The 19,786-nt window shown below is 37.8% G+C and overlaps 3 protein-coding genes across 6 annotated transcripts in view; 2 read left to right on the top strand and 1 right to left on the bottom strand.

The window, feature by feature from the left end:
* LOC309698619 (uncharacterized protein) overlaps positions 1 to 19,786 on the top strand; it is a 97,674-nt gene that overhangs the window by 9,753 nt on the left and 68,135 nt on the right. The window lies entirely within an intron of this gene.
* LOC309698612 (uncharacterized protein) lies at positions 2,501 to 17,964 on the top strand. 3 transcript variants are annotated; one of them, XM_082521174.1, is made up of 11 exons: positions 2,501 to 2,602; positions 13,533 to 14,138; positions 14,433 to 15,483; positions 15,563 to 15,666; positions 16,247 to 16,556; positions 16,793 to 16,872; positions 16,992 to 17,047; positions 17,159 to 17,186; positions 17,269 to 17,288; positions 17,402 to 17,491; positions 17,588 to 17,964. In XM_082521174.1, exons 3-11 carry the CDS (start codon positions 15,273 to 15,275, stop codon positions 17,961 to 17,963), a joined length of 1,275 nt encoding a protein of 424 aa, XP_082377300.1. In that variant the 5' UTR covers positions 2,501 to 2,602; positions 13,533 to 14,138; positions 14,433 to 15,272; the 3' UTR covers position 17,964. The 3 variants fall into 3 exon arrangements, with proteins under 3 accessions (XP_082377300.1, XP_082377301.1, XP_082377299.1); XM_082521175.1 differs by having other exon boundaries at positions 2,504 to 2,602; positions 13,533 to 14,873; positions 15,291 to 15,483; XM_082521173.1 differs by lacking the exon at positions 2,501 to 2,602 and having other exon boundaries at positions 13,572 to 15,483.
* LOC309698611 (uncharacterized protein) lies at positions 7,019 to 11,831 on the bottom strand. Of its 2 annotated transcripts, XR_014274136.1 has the most exons (14): positions 11,803 to 11,831; positions 11,457 to 11,670; positions 11,267 to 11,342; positions 10,854 to 11,125; positions 10,570 to 10,647; positions 10,219 to 10,260; positions 10,066 to 10,139; positions 9,661 to 9,702; positions 9,189 to 9,394; positions 9,013 to 9,109; positions 8,750 to 8,912; positions 8,267 to 8,411; positions 7,678 to 7,801; positions 7,019 to 7,284 (listed from the first exon to the last, which is right to left on the bottom strand). XR_014274136.1 is itself a non-coding variant. In XM_082521172.1 (12 exons), the coding sequence occupies exons 1-12, from the start codon at positions 11,808 to 11,810 to the stop codon at positions 8,355 to 8,357; spliced, it is 1,329 nt and encodes a 442-aa protein (XP_082377298.1). In that variant the 5' UTR covers positions 11,811 to 11,831; the 3' UTR covers positions 8,145 to 8,354. The 2 variants fall into 2 exon arrangements, 1 of the variants encoding a protein (XP_082377298.1); XM_082521172.1 differs by lacking the exons at positions 7,019 to 7,284; positions 7,678 to 7,801 and having other exon boundaries at positions 8,145 to 8,411.

Genomic DNA, 19,786 nt, shown 5'->3' with positions numbered 1-19,786 from the left:
AATGCCCTTAAGACCCATTTGTCTTGACACCATGTGAAGATGGTCACACAAAGTGGACCTCTTTCATTTACTTGTCTACTTTGCTGCTCTGTTTTTTTTTAATTCAGAGAAGCAGTATTTTGAGCATCTTAACAACCACTTAAGGAAGTTTGAAGTAGTTGCATGTGTCTTCAAAAACTGCAACTTCAGTACAAATATTTATTCCACCTTTGCTACACATAGACACAGAAAACACCAGTCACACACCCTTGAGGATTTTAAAACTGAAGTATTAAAAAGCAAACCCAATGAACCCATGTTTGCTCAGGATGAGACCTGTGTGGAAGAGAGCTTAGAGCTTTGGGATGGGGAACCACAGGAGTTGTCTCAAGATATAAAAGAGAAATTTGGCCATCTATTTTTAAAGTTAGAAAGCATGTTCAATGTCCCAAACAAATGCATTGATGAAATAGTAGATGAGCTTCAGTTTATATCCACCTCTGCATCTGGTCCACTTTTAAGAGATGTGGTGGTGTCCACCTTGAAAAGCCATAATTGTGATCTGGATCCAGCCATTATCTCAGATTTAGTGAAAAATCTTTGTGAGACACACCCTATAAGTACTGCCTTGGGGACAGGTGGCCCTTTCACAACTTATTACAAGAGAAGAGAATTTATGAAGAAGCATTTTTCAGTTGTTGAACCAGAAGAACACATACTTGATAATTAAAAAAAAAGGGCAAAACCTTCCAGTATGTCCCAATATTGCCCTCCTTGGTGCAGGTCCTAAGTAAGTCTTTTCAAGAAAACACATTTGAAGGTGAAAAAAAAAACTGAATATGACTTTAAGTACCAGACGTGATGGATCTCACTATCAAAACAACAAGTTTTTCTCTGTAGAGGAGAACAGAGTGAGTCTCATCCTGTACGTTGATGACTTTGAGGTATGTAATCCTATTGGGACATCTCGAAAAAAGCACAAAGTCACAGCTGTCTATTGGGTGTTGGGAAACATTCCGGTGCAGTTACGTTCCACATTGACATCAATCTATCTTGCAATTCTGTGTAATTCTCATTCCTGCTAACTTTTCGACTCAAAAATCAGTAGGGGGCAACGCACATGAAAATTGGTGCTTATTACGTCTTTTGCCTCTGATTATAGGTTTAAAAGTACCCCAACAAGAGCCTGTATGGCAGATGCTGATGACACTGAAAGACATTGTGGACCTTGTCATGTTTCGAGCCCACACTGAAGAAAGCATTTGCTATCTTGACAGCATCATTTCAGAACACCGAAGCAGATTCCTTGATGTTTTCCCCCAACATAAGCTCATTCCCAAGCACCATTTCCTTGAGCACTATCCTCAGCTCATTCGGGAATTTGGCCCCCTAGCTGCCCTCTGGACAATGAGATTCGAGGCCAAACACAGTTTTTTCAAGAAGGTGGTCAGACACACTGGTTGTTTCAGGAATATTTTGCTGTCCCTTGCAAATAAGCACCAGCTCATGGTTGCATATCATCAATCACATTCTGTCAAACCATCACTTGCAGTCACAAAAACAACAGAGGTCTCTTTAGATGTGCTTAAGGATGATCTAAAAGACCTGGTGAAATGCAGATTCCCTGCTGTTACAGCTGTGTATGTTGCCAATAATGTGTGCAGTTTAGGCACCAACTATGCAGTGGGAATGTTGTTGTGTTGTGGTTCCACTGCAGGACTGCCTGACTTTTCTGAAGTGTTACAGATAATGGTGATTTGTAACAAACTGACTTTTTTCGTGAGACAACAAAATACATGGTACAATGAACACCTGAGGAGTTATGAGCTGGAGAACACAGGGAGTGTGCCGTTACTTGAGCAAAGAGAGCTTAAAGATTTTTATCCTTTGGCTTCATACACCCTTGCAGGAAGACGCCTGACAACTTTAAAGCACCACATTTGCCTATACTTTTGAAATGTGAGGAGAGAAGCTTGTGAATAAATGTCTGTGTATTTCTCTTCTCTGTTGTTGCAGCTTCTTCCTGTTGATATGGCACCCTCAGCGAAACTGCGGATAATTTTTGGGGAGGATGATGTCCACAAACTACTTTTACCTGCAGGCATCCCAAGCACACTTCAGGACCTCAATGATGTTCTTCAAGAGACATTTGATATTACAGGACCATTCACTATTATGTACCAGGACATGGATTTCGACGGTCAGTTCTTCACTTTGACCTCGATTGAGGAAGTACAAGATAAAGCTAACCTCAAAGTAGTAAAAACTGAATCAGTAATCTTGAGTCTCACTACTGTGGACATGTCAGAAGTCGAATCTCCAGTTCCACTATCTACCGGAGCAAGCTCCTCCTAATCTGTATGCGACACAATCCTGTTGTCCTCCCCAGATGAGAGTGGACCATCCTACAGGTTTAAGCCATGGCCATTTAAGTTTGAAATACTTCTCTTATGATATAGACCTTGCACTGGAAGCAGGAAAGCAAGCTTATGAAAATGATGGCACACAGCGAACGTTGTTGTCCAGATTGGACGGGTACACCACCAAACTCCTGGAGATATTTCGAAGGAAGGGCGGGACTGCAGGGACCAAAATAAAACCAATGTTGGACTCACTGAATAAGGTAAAATTTTAAATTATTTTTATTACATAATCTAATGGAAAAGATGAGGTCATACACACTGAGAATGTATCACTCTTATTTAAAGGACAAGTTTGTTATTTTAAACTTAAAGCTTTGTTTTCAGATTGTTTATGATGAAATCGAACGATTTTGATTGAAATTTGGACACATGCTGCTGGCCTGAGCTTTTTTGGTTTCTGTGGTAGCACACCCCCACCTCCACAATGGCTTCATACAAAGACGTGAAACTCACCGAGTGGTCAGGGGTGTTCACTGATATGTTCACACACAAATCGCTGCAAAAATGCTTTCCAACAGGTGTTTTACCATTTGTTGTAAAACTGTGGACCTTTTTTTTCAAACGCCTCACACCTGTACATTCTTCCGCCGAGAGCTTGAATAATAGAATAGAATAGCGGCGGACTAATACCGTACATCACAGCACATCTAATACAAGTCAATGGAGTTAGACAAAAACTACAATAAAAACCAGTTGGAAAGTATCTTTTGCAGCGATTTTTTGTGTGAACATATCAGTGAACACTCCTGACCACTCGGTGAGATTCACGTCTTTGTAAATGACAGTTTTATGCGTTTTAAGAAGGATTGTTCCAGTGCACCTATGAAGCCATTGTGGAGGTGGGGGTGTGCTACCACAGAAACCAAAAAAGCTCGGGCCAGCAGCATGTGTCCAAATTTCAATCAAAATCATTCGATTTCATCATAAACTGAAAACAGGGCTTTAAGTGTAAAATACTGAACTTGTCCTTTAATCTGATCAGTGTCTGTGTTGGCTGAAACTGTTCTCTTGATCCTGACACTGTGGCCACAATTAACAATTTATGCACATGATTGTCTCTACAAGTGTATACAAACCTGTCTATGGGCAGAAATCTGTGCCATCAGAAACTGAAATTGAATAAGTTAAATTTGAATTTGAATTGCTCAGATTGAATCTGAATTGTAACTTGAATAAATGCTTTTGAAAACGGAATTTGAATTAGTCTAATTTGAAATTGAATTTATGGTTTGAAAATGATCATCACTAAATTGAAATTGAATTTTATATTTTGAAAATGAATTCGTTTGCTTTGAAACTGCATTTTATCCTTTAAAAATTCAGCTCTCGAATAATTTCAGTTTCACTTCTCACCATTCAGTTTCAGTTCTACAATTCAATTTCAGTTCCAAAATTCAGTTTTTTGGAACTTACATCCGGTTCCAGTTCTTGCGTAATCGCGCGCAGAGTAATCGAACTTCGTTTTACTAGCGGACCGCAAGTGGCAATCTACGACATCTTGAGCTGGAGCTGGAGCTGGAGTAATTCTCCTGAAGACATTCGTGATGTCAAATGACCAGTCGAGAAACGCTCAGGTTGGTAATAAATGTATTACATGTATAAGAACAAGCGTCATGTTAACAAATAATACCCGTACAGTAACGTTTATGTGTGTTGTAGCTGTTAGCTAAAAACGCTAATTTAGCGTAGATTGCCCTGGGTTCAGCGTTGACAAACAAATATGAAAGACAGCTTTCAATAGAATCCCAAAGTTGTCATCTTGTAGCCCTCCGGAGTCCTCCACACTTGCAGAGGCCCCTACAGTAGGATGAAGGAAAATTTACAGGCTAGTTTCAGGTGTGAGGAAGTTGCAGGTTTCCTGAAAAGCACTATTAATTAATTAAAGTGCTTGAAATCCATGAAACTGTGCTTATTATTGTTAAATTCTTGTGGATTTAAAATGTGAAGGCAACGTTGATGGTTTGTAATGGCCTTAAGTGACACTTATTATTAACAGTTATCTTAATACTAAATGACGTTGTATTGCATTTCCTTTTTCAGAATATATTCGTGCAGGAGTGCTTGTCCAGATTTAGGCAAAGGCTGGAGTATGTCCTCAACAACGACCCTCTTGACCTTGATTTTCTGGAGTACATTGTGACCCAAGAGAGGACTTTCATGAATGCACTGGAGAATGCTGACCTTCCTGCTGATGTCTGCGAAGCTATAGAAGAAGTGAGCAGCTTGTTACACCAGCGAAACAACCCTCCCCCCTTCAACTCTGTGGTACAGATTATTGGTCCTTATGGGCGTTTTAGGCTTCAGGTCACAGAGAATCACCTCCAAAGTCTTCTTCAGCTTGGTCTACCTGCCACATGTGTAGCAGACCTTCTTGGTGTCTCAAGACGTACCATGTACAGGAGAATGCAGGAGTACAACATGTCAGTTAGGAGTCTTTACTCTACCCTATCTAATGACGCTCTTGATGCCAAAGTGAGAGACATTAAATCCAGACTACCTCATGCTGGATATCAGATTGTCAAGGGTTACCTTCAAGCTGCGGGCCACCGTGTACAGTGGAACAGACTAAAGGCATCAATGCACAGAGTTGATACAGAGGGCATCTTAACAAGAATGTCAACTTTGGGCTGTGTGGTTCGGCGAAAGTACTCTGTTCAAGGCCCACATTTCCTACAGCACATTGACACCAATCATAAATTAATTAGGTTTGTTTTGGCATAGAAAATTAAATGACTAACATAATTCTGAATAATTTTATCCATCAGATGCTTTATGCTTTGCTTGTCTTTTCTTCACCAGATACAACATAGTGATATTTGGCGGCATAGATGGCTACTCTAGGAAGGTAAGTTGCATACCCAAATACAGCACATATTATTAAATCCACAAAGACTTTCTCACATCTTGTTATCTTTTCTCTCTCCGCTTATGTAATTATACAGCTCACATATTTTGATCATATTGTGTATTATGACAGTTTGCACACTCTTGTCACATGTCCTCCTATAAACATTTTGTATATATGTATGAATTTTTAATGTGGTGGTGTTAATCAATTTTCCCCCGGTTTAGATTATGTACCTTAATGCTGCATGTAACAACACAGCCAGCACTGCACTTGATTTTTTTCTGGACGGAGTTAGAAGATTTGGATGGCCTTACAAGTGAGTAATTCTTCGTTAAATTTATTCTGGAGTTTGTCTCATGATTTGTGTTTGCCATGTTTAACCATGAAATGATCAGGATTTCAGTGCTGTATATAAATTTGCAAGTGTGTCAATCATGTATTTGAATAATTTTTTAGTGTATTTTGTTGTTTCAATACTTATTTTTAAAATCTTATATGGTACAGAGTGAGAGCTGACCAAGGAGTTGAAAATGTCAAGATTGCTGAAATGATGTTCACTGTGAGAGGCACAGGATGTGGAAGCTTCATAAGTGGAAAAAGCGTGCACAACCAGAGGTAATGCTTGTAAGATCTTAAATGGCATAACATTGTTATTTCATCATGATTGACTCCAGCTGAATTGCTGTTTGGCTGTCCTTTGTTAGTTTTTGATTGACCTTTCAGACCTTTTCTGTATTTTTTTTCAAATGTAGAATTGAGCGCCTATGGAGGGACGTTTGAACAGGGGTGACACACATTTATTATGATGTACTACACAGCTTGGAGGAAGATGGATTTCTTAACATCTCAGATAGTCTTCATCTCTTCTGTGCCCATTATACCTTCCTCCCAAAACTCAAGGGGGATTTGGCCAAGTTTTCTGCTGGCTGGAATGATCATTCCATCAGGACAGAGCATAGCCTTTCACCAAACCAGCTGTGGGAACTTGGGATGCTGCAGCACCCCATCAGAGAGCCACAGAGATATGAAGAAAATTTGGCAGTTGAGTATTAATGGCAATGTTTTGGTTTTATTGAGTGCTATATGTAGATTTTTAAAATCATTTACATATGCGCTGCTTTATTTCAGGAAATCCAAATTGAGAGCATTGATTGGGAGAGTGCAGGGCTATCCCATCATAACAACCCAGGTGTTTTGGTGCCAGAAATTGAATGTCCACTGAATGCTGAAGATATTGAATCTCTACGCCTTTCCATAGATCCTCTTGTGCCTTCATGTAGTTTTGGAAGAGACATTTACCTGACCACACTCTCACATGCTCTTCACCTACATCACCATCCATGAAAGTTGCAGCTTGGCCCATCAGAGTAAAATTATAAGAAAATGTTATTTTACAAACTGCTAGTGATAGTTTTTCTTTTAAATAATCCCTTTTTCTAAGAAGAATAAGAACCTCTCCTTGTTTTAATGGTAATTTTCATTTTCTTACTTTCTGTTACACTCATGAACCCAAATAGATACTCACAAGCTGACACAGTCAAATGGAGGAGGGAATGAGATCAGCAAGGACTATATTGACAAAAACTTTTTTTTAATAATAATTTCAATGGCAATAAACAGAATGCTTAAACTGTAAAACAATAATAAAAAAAAACATCAAGCAACACGCAACGATTTCTTTGTTTTACTAACATTTCATGGAACAATCAAGATGTCTGGCTGGCTGATTATGCTCCTAAATATGAAGAAATGCCTGACCATAGTGGAACGCGTTTGTCATCACATGCTTGAACTCTTCATAAGTTTGCATATGCTGAACAGGTAGCTTGACTGTATTACTACATGCTGTCACGGTTGGGTAGCAAACTTCATGAGCGCCATACTGAATATGGCATGAGTGGTTGAACTGCACAGAGACTTTGAAGTTCATCTTCTCATCTGGCAGGACAGGAATGTGGCCTTGTCCTGTGAGCCACTGCAAGAATGAACTTGGGGAAAGGATGACTGGACGGTCACTGGTCTCAGGCTCTTCACCTTTTTTAAAAAAAGACAAAGCAGTCATTTAGATAAAATATTAGATACTGTTTACCTGTAACTTCACAAACACAACTTAAAAACTTAATTACTGACAAAGAGTGAACAAGCACTCATAGTGTAATCTACAGCTGTGGCCAAAGGTTTACAGAATAAGAATTGTTTTCACACATTTTGCTGCTTTTGTTTTTTAATATCTTTTTGTAAAACGTTTTCTGAAGTGTACTCCAGAAACGTCGGACAAAAAGATCTAAAAACACTAAAGCAGCAAACTCCATGAAAACCAAGACTGGCCATTCTCTAAAAGTTTAGCCATTCCTTACATAAAATCATGATTCCAAGTTTAACACAGAAAGACAAAATACATTGACAGTAAACTACATGTGCACTTACGTGATTCCAGCGCTTGCAAGAAGTCCTGTAGATGGTTCATAATCCTCATTTCCACCTGTTCTTTGTTGGAGCCCTTCTCGCTGAACTCAGGATGGCATGTTGCAAAAACAAAGTCAGCATCAGCCTGGTAAGAAAGACAAAGAAAATTGTGACTTTATCTGAATCAAGACTTAATTGTAATTGAGATCAAGGACCTATTATTTTGTCTTTATTCTAAGTAATTGTATTCTTTTGTCACGCATAAAGACAGGGACATAAAACGTCTGTCTCATGCTGCTTGCTAGTTCTTCTCATTTAATCTTATAACTTTGTATAGATCAAGTCTCTTTATAACTCTGTAGGTTACATGTAAATAATCCTTGTTAAAAGGGATTTTTTCATTGCTCCTGATGCCTTGTGTTTGCTCTAAACGGTTCAGGAATATTAAGCAACTTAAGACAATTTTGAATATTCTTTTTCCAGTGCCACCATTAATTACATTTTCTACTATAGGACTTGAAGTATATACTGTAAAGTAAAGATAAAGAGCACTTTGAACTGCTATTCACAATTACAAGTGTTATCCCTACTAAAGTCAACATTTACTCACCTTAACTTCCACCCCTGGGACAAACAGCGATTGGCACATGTTTTGGTACTGCTTCAGTAGATCAGTAAGACCATAAAGGTTGAGCCCATCACTTAGCTGGGAGAGGAGAGGCACCAACCGAAGTGTGGCGTGAAGAACAACAGCACTGAAATGCAGAAAGGAAGAAAAAGTCGCATGCTGCTAAATGAAAAAATAAAAAAAAAACTTTTTTTGGGGGGGAAACAGTAAAACAGTTTTACCGAACAATTTCTTCTTTCTTTTCGACATTAACAGGTCCATGATAGCCACAACTCAAAATTTCATCAGTGAATTCTGTCATTTTATCTTCTGTTGCCGAATCAACCTTAAAGGACACAAACATACACATTAACATGACCAATTCCAGAGTCCTATAATTTGCAAATAACATAAGGGATGGTAAAATCTGTGCTAAACATGTAATTCAAAACACTGTAGAGCAGTGAAACCTTTAAGACTTCATACCTGGGAGATAACAGAAGTGTAATGATCATCACAGACATCCTCTTTCCTAATGTTCTCAATCTGCAGCTGTCCACTACACAAGTACTGGTAACACCAGTCTTTGAGGCAGCAGGGTGGTGGCCCACCTTGCGCCAGACTAACTGCCCAAATTTCACCAGCACTACTGTGAGAGGAGAAGAGATAAATAACATCAATCAGGTAATTTCCAATGCGTGTGTGTGTACACACAACTGCGGACCCCAATGCATGTGAGAAAGTCCTACCGGAAGTTTCCTAGATCGAGATACAGCAATGAATATTTGGGAGCCTTCCCAGTCTGGTCACCCTCAAATAGCCGTTGCTCCAAGCCTGCAACCATTTCTTTTAACACAAATAGTTAGTCCGGTTAAGTAGCCATTTTCACTCCTATCAATTTAGATCACATTTTAAATACGAGTACCTGTGAGGAATTCTTTCCGTAATGCCCCTGTATCAATTCCTGCCTCTCCGATGAATGTGACCCTCAGCTGATTTGTAGGCAATGCCTTTTTCTGCCTCTTCCACTGTGCAAGTCCCCGCTCCACCATATTGGATCTTGAGACAGTGATACGGAATTCTTCCTCTGTATTCACAGCAGTACTTATGGCCTGCAGGATTTCATCCAGGCTAATGGAGAAAAACTCGCAATTACAAACATGATACTGGAAACCATGTTGTGTGTATTCATGTGTATTCGTTAATGTCTTTTAGGTTTTCAAACTGAATTGTGTCACCACTAGCAGTATGTGACTTTGACCTAACAGAAGAAGAAAATGCAGTGGACAGGCTAAGCCTTTAGGTAGCTGGATTCCTTTACACAAAGGGTACTTGGCAGAAATTGTTTGAAAACCACTGTACAGAGCATTGAAGAAAGACTACTGATGTGTACAAACCTAGAAATGCCCATCCTTTGTTGTGAAGGTAGGTTTGCATTGCTGTAATGAAAAAATGCCAGAGTAAAAACAACATCACTTGACCTCAAACATGTACTGTACAAAAGCAACAAATAAAACAATACCTTTACAACTTAAAAACTTAAAAGAGAACTTCTTCAACCGTGTTGTAATAACTTCTGTAAAACTTAAACAATTAAAAATGTTATGGCAAGAATGACAAAACCTAATGCAAAAAAAAAAAAAAATTATAAGGATCAAAACCAAAGTATAACATACATGGCACAATCACTAACAAAGCATAAAATGCTGTCTATCAAAATATAAATTAATAGGTGGAAAGCAAAAGGCTTGTAGGGAAATTCTCAAACATACGTTGGAAGCCATATTAAAAGACTGCATTACCTCTCACAACACTCGCTTGCATGTGCCTCCACCTCATTCTGAGGAAATGTCTCACCGCAGACAGGGCACACAATCTGTAACAGGAAACAATATCAACGATAGAATCAATAATGCCTCAAAGACAGACATTAAACACGTTGCACTCAACATTACCTTTGCAGTTGAGGACAAAATAATGACATCTTCCTCCACATCCTGTCAAGACAAGCAAAGAAAGGGGAAAAAACCAGCAACTTTAAAGGAATGGAATTGTGATGTGATTCCATACATCTGATTGTTGCTTATCTGTCAACTTTCATTACAAATACAGCTTACATGGGCTACCCACTTTAAATATAAGGAATAAATCCAACCTCTAATAATGAACCTCTTCAACTTGGCTATTGTAGGACACTTTAATCAAACTCAACTTTCTCCCCATTCAATGTAAGGCATCATATTTATGTTCCTGTCTTTGTCATGCACAGTCAAATAGATAAAGGTTAAAGGGGTACAAAACTTCACCTTTAGATGTGAGTTAAGTTGATCGTCTTCTGTATGTGGTATGGGATGTGGTGCGTCCTCTATGTCTTCATTACAAGTCTGATAAAGGACAATAGCAAGTACAAACTTAATAAATTACCTACAGAAACACAAGCAAGTGTAGTGACATCCACAACATTGAACATGAAGCTCCTGACTGATAAAAACATTTTCAAAACACGTTTCAGTCATTACGTAGTTTTATAGGACAAAGCTACGTGTAATGTGATCTCCCAGACTCATCCATGCAACGGGACTGTACACACCTCCTGTGCATTAGTATCTGAAGGCTGACATGTTTCAACATGCAGTGCTAAGAGTTGAAGTGGGTAGCTGGTTTGACATGAGTGGCACATCGCTTTTGGCATATTGGAGAAGGAGCTAGAGTCAGGAGGCAGCGGCTGAGTGTCTAGCTCTTCCTGGATTGGAGCAATGTAAAGGATGGTCTTTCCCCCAGCACTTGCATTTTTTAGCAGTGACCCAGTATATCCACTGTCCTCAGGAGGCACCATATTTAGTTTCCGAGAACCCCATCCACCTGTCGAGAAAAGTGAGTGACTCAGTACTATTCAAAATGTGGCAGTACACATTGCAGTGCATTCATGGTCATGATATCATCAAAATTCTTCTATAACTATCAATTCAAAAGTTGGAATGGCCATTAAGAGGTTTTTTCTACCTGCTCCCTTGTAAATCAGCCAGCCCCCAGAAACACTTTCCAGTTTTGGATACAGATCTTTGAGTCTTGAACATACCTTTGAAATAAACCATCGGCCACCAAATTAATTGACTCTGAATAAAGAAAAACACTTGTTGATCGTTAACTTACAACAAATATATTTTCCTGTCAATGTGGAGCAGTACCTTACCTCATCATGACTGTAGCTGTCAGGTATCAGTGTAGACCTACGTCCCAAACCAGCTTGCAGATGGACAAATTCTTCACTGCCTTTTGGAGTAGACTGAACAAGCTTGGGTAAGAGATAAAAATTAAGTTGTATCTCTTTAACTGGTGTGAATTGGTTGGCAGGCCCTCGAAAGCACCGGCGCTTTGCTTTGTTTCCATAAAGAGCAGGAAAAGACCTGTGAAGACATGTTATAAGTTGATATAAAATAATACAATTGTACATCTGAACAAGTTATGGGTATTGAGAACTTAAATGAGTAAGTATAAGGAACAACAAGTCTGACAAAGGAACAAATACAACAAGGAACCTAGTCATTTCTGTGTGGACACTTGGTCGGCCATCTCTCCCTCTCTCCTGACTCGTTTCCTGTCTGCTAGAATGACACAATATTCAGAAGATGCATCACATAATTTTATGCTAACTAATTAATATAGTACAACAATAAAACACATGTCAAATGATTCAAAAGTCATTTGGTAATCTGTGCATGTGTTGTTTGTGTCTAGCTTCACAAAACCTGGGAGGCTCTTGGTGAGTCTGAACACTGGGCCGAACAGTGGTAGAAGTTAGTAAATTTAGCAGGTGTCTTGCTGATTTCTGAACTGTCTGCCTGTCAAACACAAGAATTGAGGAGTACGTTAAGAGTACTGTGTATTTAATCATACACTATGTAACAGAAAAGTTATATATCATATCACACCGAAGTGATCAGTAATGATCCAGACACTGATGAGTGTTGGACTAAATATACACTGTAGCTAAGGGTTTTAAGTAAGCTAAAGACTTGGGATGCTGTGTGAGACATAAGTAAACCCAAATGGCAATGGTTTTGACATTCTTTTGCACGTTTTCCTACTGTAGGGGCCTCTGCAAGTGTGGAGGACTCCGGAGGGCTACAAGATGACAACTTTGGGATTCTATTGAAAGCTGTCTTTCATATTTGTTTGTCAACGCTGAACCCAGGGCAATCTACGCTAAATTAGCGTTTTTAGCTAACAGCTACAACACGCATAAACGTTACTGTACGGGTATTATTTGTTAACATGACGCTTGTTCTTATACATGTAATACATTTATTACCAACCTGAGCGTTTCTCAACTGGTCATTTGACATCACGAATGTCTTCAGGAGAATTACTCCAGCTCCAGCTCAAGATGTCGTAGATTGCCACTTGTGGTCCGCTAGTAAAACGAAGTTCGATTACGCAAGAACCGGAACCGGATGTAAGTTCCAAAAAACTGAATTTTGGAACTGAAATTGAATTGTAGAACTGAAACTGAATGGTGAGAAGTGAAACTGAAATTATTCGAGAGCTGAATTTTTAAAGGATAAAATGCAGTTTCAAAGCAAATGAATTCATTTTCAAAATATAAAATTCAATTTCAATTTAGTGATGATCATTTTCAAACCATAAATTCAATTTCAAATTAGACTAATTCAAATTCCGTTTTCAAAAGCATTTATTCAAGTTATAATTCAGATTCAATCTGAGCAATTCAAATTCAAATTTAACTTATTCAATTTCAGTTTCTGATGGCACAGATTTCTGCCCATACCTGTCATCTCTCCCTTAATATGCGCTCAAAAGCAGAGAAATTTACAGAATTTTCAAGGTGACCCTCTGAGTGCAGCGAGATCCCTTCCTGTTGCCCATAGACTCCAATACAATTATTTCCCAAAATATTACTCTTGCGTGTGGGAATTCCTGTCCTTGACTGGTGAATATTGTGATAGGAGGTACTGATATGTTGCGAAAAATTCATTTGCATGTCCAGTGATGAGGCAGAAAACTTTCTTCACTGGGCAGAGACAGTTTCTGGACCCACAGATTATGACATGCACTGGACTCTTGTCTTAACACATATCGTTGAGAAATTCATGTTAAGTTGCGCACTTCACAACGTTAGAATGTAGCTGCAGGCTTACATTCTCCATGGGTAACTTTCTGTTTACATCTGTATGTGCTGTTTTGCATGTATGTTACATATGTTATGTTGTGTATTTTCTGCAATAAATTTTCTTTTTGGGTTTAATAGCATCATGTCGATGGCAGAAGGGACATTATCATTTGTTGCTTAGTTGAGTATCTTGGAGAGAGTGGAGAGGAGCTGATCAAAGACCATCAGGTATCTGATGATCATAATGACTGTATTAAAATTATTGTCTAACCTTATAATCTGGTCTTCACTTGTGATGATATGTTGAAGGTCAAAGATTCTCTACACTCGTGATGTTTTTAAAAAAAGACTCAAGATTAATATTTTTAATCAGGCTTTTAACTCATTTCTTAAATCTTTATGCTCTTACCCTTTATCTTTTAAATCATATTTAATCTTTATCTTATCTGCCTTAAACTTGAACTTGCCTTATTCTGCCCCTCCTGTTATTTCTAAGGTGTGTTTTTTATAAGTTTGTTATATGGCGGGTCATAATCATTCGTTCTGTAATTAACTGTTGCAACGTGTCAGAAAATATGTTTATTCCTGATCTTGTCTGGGCAAAGCCTGCCATCTAGTGGGTTGACAGGGTCGCGCCATGTTAGAGCGCAAGCAGTGGTTTTCTCCCAGCGCTCGACAGGGAAGGTCCATTTCTCTGTGTCTCTGTAATTTCCTGCATCTGACGCCCTTGAAAAGGCATAATCTGTAAGTGTGGCAAAACGGTTTATTGTTCCCACTTATTAGTACCTTGTTCAGCAAAGTAATGAGTTTCTTGTGTGTTTAGCGAGTTTGTTACATTACTAGCACAAGCTAGCTGTTAGCCCTTTGTTTAGCCTGCTAACATGAAGTATACCAGCATGTGGTGTTGGCTATATCTTTTGACATGTGTTGATACTGAGATTGTGTAGTGATTGTTTACATAAGTCAACAATATTTAATGTAATCTTTGTGTATTTGAATGGAGAGTGAATACACTGTATTCTGTTTCTGTTATTACAGTTTTACAAAAAAAAATAATAAGGATCAGTAAAGCTCCTTGAATGCCATGCGGTCTCCTGAGTACGGTGGTCCCTAGAGACAAAGCACGTACAAACTCCAAAACACATGCAAAATACAAAACACATGCAAAATACAAAACACATGCAAAATACAAAACACACGCAAAATACAAAGCACACGCAAAATACAAAACACATGCAAAATACAAAACACATGCAAAATACAAAGCACATGCAAAATACAAAACATATGCAAAATACAAAACACACGCAAAATACAAAACACATGCAAAATACAAAGCACAACGGAAGTGCTCAAGGACGCTAGGGGCAGTGTTGAGCTCGATTTGCAAAATAAACGGCAAGTTTGTTGCAAACACACGGAGATGGATACCAGCGGAAAACACCAGCAAGGATAGACCAACCACGCCTCATAATAAAGGTAATGTGCAAACTGTTGTTAGTTTGATTGTTGTTGTTTTTTTATTACTATGAACGCTTGGTTTATGCTTTGCTCATGGAGAACTGGTTTAAAAAAATGGATAAAAGTATGAAAACGTCATGTTTTAGCGATTTCTGTCCTTTGCTAAACATAAAAAGTAGCATGCTGTGCCGTTTATATACATATATAGAATGAAAGTTAAGATAAAATATGTAATCTTATTTTAATATTTTGCTCTGAGTAATTGATTGAAAAACATTCTCATGGTAAAACAAGTATTTGCAAGTGAGGTTATACAAATCTAAGTGTAATGTTTTTGGTTCAGGAGTCTTAATGTAAGATGTGAAATACTTGTATTTTCTGTGGGTTGTAGTGAATCTTAATTTTGTAAAACATTTGATGGGGTCATTTTTACAGATGTACTGTCCCTTCTGTGGACACCTCTTGGCAGACAGTCCTGCCTTTTGTAGTCTATGTGGTAAAAACATCAAGTTTTTAAAGGACATCACCAGCACTGTGTCGAGAAATCCTGCCCTTGGTGAAGAGGCAGCAGCTCTTCCATCTACCAGTTCTAGCATCCTGACTGGCACAACTATACAGTCTACACAGGGTAAAAAACATATTTGTATTAAATAAATCTTCTTAACTGTCCCTTCCCTAAAATGATAATTTTTTTTTTCTGTTTATAGCTGGGAAATCATTAGTGGAGTCATTTATAAAATTTAGGGATGTGAAAGAAAGGGAAAGAAAGGCATTTTTTTCAAAGAAACACCAGGAACAGAAACCAATGAAGGTATGTCATAAACTTGAACGTGGACGTTGACCACTTTTGTTGCTAATACAAAATCCAAATTACCTGTAGCACTGCCAAGGCATCGCTGTAAATTTCCATATGCATATGAAAGGAACTGTATATATTGCAAGGGTGGCCAACTATGTCCTCTACAGCTATGGACCCCCCCCCCCCCCTCCCCTCCCCCCGTACTATCTCTGTTTAATTTACTTTGAGGCTGATTGCTGTTTATTACCTGCATATGGTGTGTTCAGCTAATCACAACCTTGGACATTAGTGTTGCTCGGGGAACGTTGAAGAAACTAGAAACGATCTAGTTGCCGCTCTTGGGGATTGTAGTTCACCACTGATACAGGGCTTACAATTTTTAACCTGATCAGAATTTCTTAATTGTCAGCCTTTGGTCAACATTCCTTCAATAATATATGCCCCCTGTTAAAACTAGATTTAGTCGCTAATGTTGTCTTTTGAGTCACAGCACAGCTGGAGCACAACTACAGATCAGAAATAAAATGGAAGACAGGGAAGATCATGTAGGAGCAAAGATGTAAAAACATGTTATTGTTAATCTCATTCCTAGATACAGATTGGCATCATGAGAAGGACCAGTGATGGTATAAGACCTGTTCGAGGAAAGTCACTTCCAGTTGATGTTCATTCTCACTGGTCAACTGAGCAAATCTTGTCTGCCAGCGTGAAAAAACATAAGGACTTTAACCAGGACATGGCCGATGGACCCTATGTACTGCTATACCCTGATGCAAGGGAAGTTAACACAATTCCTGGAACCAACACCCCTTTCAACATCCAAAAATACAAGGATGCAATAGGGAAGGCCTATCAAAGAATAACTCTCTACATTTGTAACCATGATGACTTCTTAAATACTGGTAAGTGATTCTGATAATGCAGTGACAATCATAAATTTTAGATATTAAAAATAATTCAAGATTTTCAAAAAAATGTTAATCAGAGAGTGACATGATTTTGCCACAGATTTCAAATATATTTAATTTGTGCTGCATAGCCAAAGTGTTCTATATGTTTGCTAATTGTTAGATATAGCTTTCAATACATACAGTCTAATTTAAATATATGTATGTTTTGAATCATTGAATATTTGCAGATTGCAACACAGAGTGTGAATCTGAAGAGGACAATGAAGTTCAAGTAAAAGCAGTAGAAAGCCCACTGTCGGACACTGTGGTTAGTCTTTTTTCTTTACCATTGTTTTGTGTGTGTGTCTGTGTTTGTATACACCAATATAATCAAGAAAATTTTAAAGTTTTAAAAAGTGCTGTTAAGCTTATTTTACTACTTATCAGGTATGGGATTTTCCAGATAATCACAGCACACCGGAAAGAGCACCTTCAAGAAATAGGTAAGTTTTGTATTGTGGAGGATACAGTGCGGCGACCCTGAATAGGGAGGAGCCAAAACACATTATTATGTATTATATTGTAAATTCTGAAATTATTTAAATTCTTTACAGGGGGTCAAACTTGCAAACTTCTTCTGAAGTAAGACTCTGAAAAATGTCTAATTATCATACAGGCTACAAACGTAAATTATATTAACTGTTCATATATTTTTGATATTTAGACTCAAGGTCCCTGCTACAGGTATGTTTTGGACACAGAAATTTGTGTATTGAGACACTAGACCAATAAAATCTTAGTTAACTTTAGATTTTAAGAAATGTTCTACTTTGCCCACTAAATGTTTTTCATTGCAGCACATACACAAGTGTTTATGCACCGATTGTAATTGATAGTGACTCAGACAAAGAAGTTCTCATCGAAAAGGATGAGAGTGAAACACAAAGGTAAGTATACATTTAAATGTGAGAATGTAAATATGCTAAAAGTGAGTAATAACATCCTCATTTTATGTGATATTAAATAATTTTTTTATGTTCTAGTACAAATGGCCTGACTGCTGCAGAAGTACTTGAAGAGCTGGCGTCTAAGACAATAAAAACATCTATCAGCAGATTTAATATAAACAGAGCAAATGTTTGGGATGGAGCAGCTCGGGGCTTTAGACGTGTGTCTTACAACCCAACTGATGATATACTAGTGAAGTTCAGCGATGATGCAGGACAGCGTGAAGATGGAATGGATAATGGTGGTCCTAAACATGAATTTTTGACATTATTAATGAAATGCCTTAGATCACGACGAATCTTTGATGGACTTGAGGACAGCAAATTTCTTACATTTGACAGCGCTGGTGAGAAAGTTATACCATCTGACTATAAAATTAAATTAATACATTCTGAAGTTAAGCTTGGATGATTAATTGTTTATTAAAATAAAAAGGCATATAATTTAAAGCATTATTTTAGCATAATCAAATAATGCTTTGATTATGCTTGTCTTGTAGGGAGACATCAGTATGTCTCCCTACAAGACATACTGATGTTTGCCACGGGCCTAAACAGCATTCCACCAGCTGGAATGGAACCAAGACCAAGATTGCTGTTTGGTGATGCATCACGTTTCCCAATTGGGAAAACATGTGCAAACACCATTGTGATACCAATGGTTTTCTGGAATTGATCCTTATAAACAGAAAAAAAAAAGATGGGAAATGGTAAAATAGATCATCAGACAAGAAATGTGCAGTTTTAAATAACAATGACATTTTAAAACCAATGTATTGTCTCATTATTAAACTAAATTAATATGTTGCTTCTTTGGGCCTCAGTAAATTCAAGACAAATAAAGTCTACAACTATAACCCTAACCTGGACGACTAAGAATCTTCACAGATATATACCTTAATGGTTTAAATGATTGCAAAATAACGTGTATGCAATTTATATAACATAAAAATAATATAGTACATAAGGACTGCATTCAAATGTAAATAAACTGTAAACAGCCAAATGGCAGCTTTGTGAACTGGTTGAGACAACCTTTTTTTTAAATGTTATTTGTGAAATACTTACTGTTGTCGACAAACGCCAAAAACTCAATATGTTTGCCACATGAACCGCAGAACTTGACTTCTCCCACGTTATGGCCACAATATGGACAAAACATTCTTATCCTGAAACAAACAGCATTTTTCTTTTAAAATAGAGTATTAAAACGGCAAAGGGCAGACCTAAGCTAAAGTGTATATACACAAACGCATTTCCAACACAACAGCTATGTTGCTAGCGTAAAACAGAACTTCCAAAACACAACTACCTAGATAACTTAAATTACACAATTGAGAGCATATGTGTATTAGTTGTTGATTTATACACAAACACTAATATATATTCAAATAATAAAAAAAAAAAGAAGGTTCATTTACCTTTTACTGCCACACACCAAATCCGGTCATTAGAAACGTCATGGCTTATGTAGCCACTAGGTAACAAAAACTCAACACTGCCCCTAGCGTCCTGGAGCACTTCCGTTGTGCTTTGTATTTTGCGTGTGTTTTGTATTTTGCGTGTGCTTTGTATTTTGCATGTGTTTTGTATTTTGCATGTGCTTTGTATTTTGCATGTGTTTTGTATTTTGCGTGTGTTTTGTATTTTGCGTGTGTTTTGTATTTTGCGTGTGTTTTGTATTTTGCATGTGTTTTGTATTTTGCATGTGTTTTGTATTTTGCATGTGTTTTGTATTTTGCATGTGTTTTGGAGTTTGTACGTGCTTTGTCTCTAGGGGCCACCGTACCTGAGTGTTTACTGAAGCCATTTAATGTTTAGCTTTCTGCATAAGCTGGATAGAGACATTCAGCTGAGGGCAGAAGATGCCTTTTGTCTGATTTTTTTCTGACTATTTAACGATCACTTATTAACTTTATTTTATGAGCAAAAGCGTATTTAATTTGATTATACCTTTATAACCTATTTTAATTATTTAATGGTTCTGGTCTACCAACACGTGTGCCGTCCCGTGGACAGCTCCAGGCTGGATGGCCCCCAAAAGTGATTTTCTTTGTCTCAGGGTCAGCCTCTGTGAAGCACGTTCTGTAACTTTACGTATGAAAAGTGCCATATGAATATTGTTTTATTTGAGTATACTAAATTGAGTATACCTCTTTTTTATTTTTACATTTTTTTCTCTTAACCTTTTCTTTTACTTGGAATCTATTCTAGTTATTTCTAATTGTGGTTTGT

The sequence above is a fragment of the Aulonocara stuartgranti genome, assembly GCF_965226115.1.
Source record: "Aulonocara stuartgranti genome assembly, chromosome: 22".
Taxonomy (NCBI): Eukaryota; Metazoa; Chordata; class Actinopteri; order Cichliformes; family Cichlidae; genus Aulonocara; species Aulonocara stuartgranti.
The sequence above is the reverse complement of the archived record's forward strand: the minus strand, read 5'-3'. Positions and strand labels throughout refer to the sequence as shown.

Coding starts and splice junctions, on each gene's coding strand:
- LOC309698611 (XM_082521172.1), bottom strand. Junction 9,395..9,660: donor CAAAGGATGGGCATTTCTAG/GTTTGTACACAT, acceptor TTTCTCCATTAG/CCTGGATGAAATCCTGCAGG. Junction 9,110..9,188: donor ACGGAAAGAATTCCTCACAG/GTACTCGTATTT, acceptor TTGTGTTAAAAG/AAATGGTTGCAGGCTTGGAG.
- LOC309698612 (XM_082521174.1), top strand. CDS start 15,273: ATGGGGTCATTTTTACAGATGTACTGTCCCTTCTGTGGACACCTCTTG. Junction 16,873..16,991: donor GCCCACTGTCGGACACTGTG/GTTAGTCTTTTT, acceptor ACTACTTATCAG/GTATGGGATTTTCCAGATAA. Junction 17,289..17,401: donor ACTCAAGGTCCCTGCTACAG/GTATGTTTTGGA, acceptor TTTTCATTGCAG/CACATACACAAGTGTTTATG.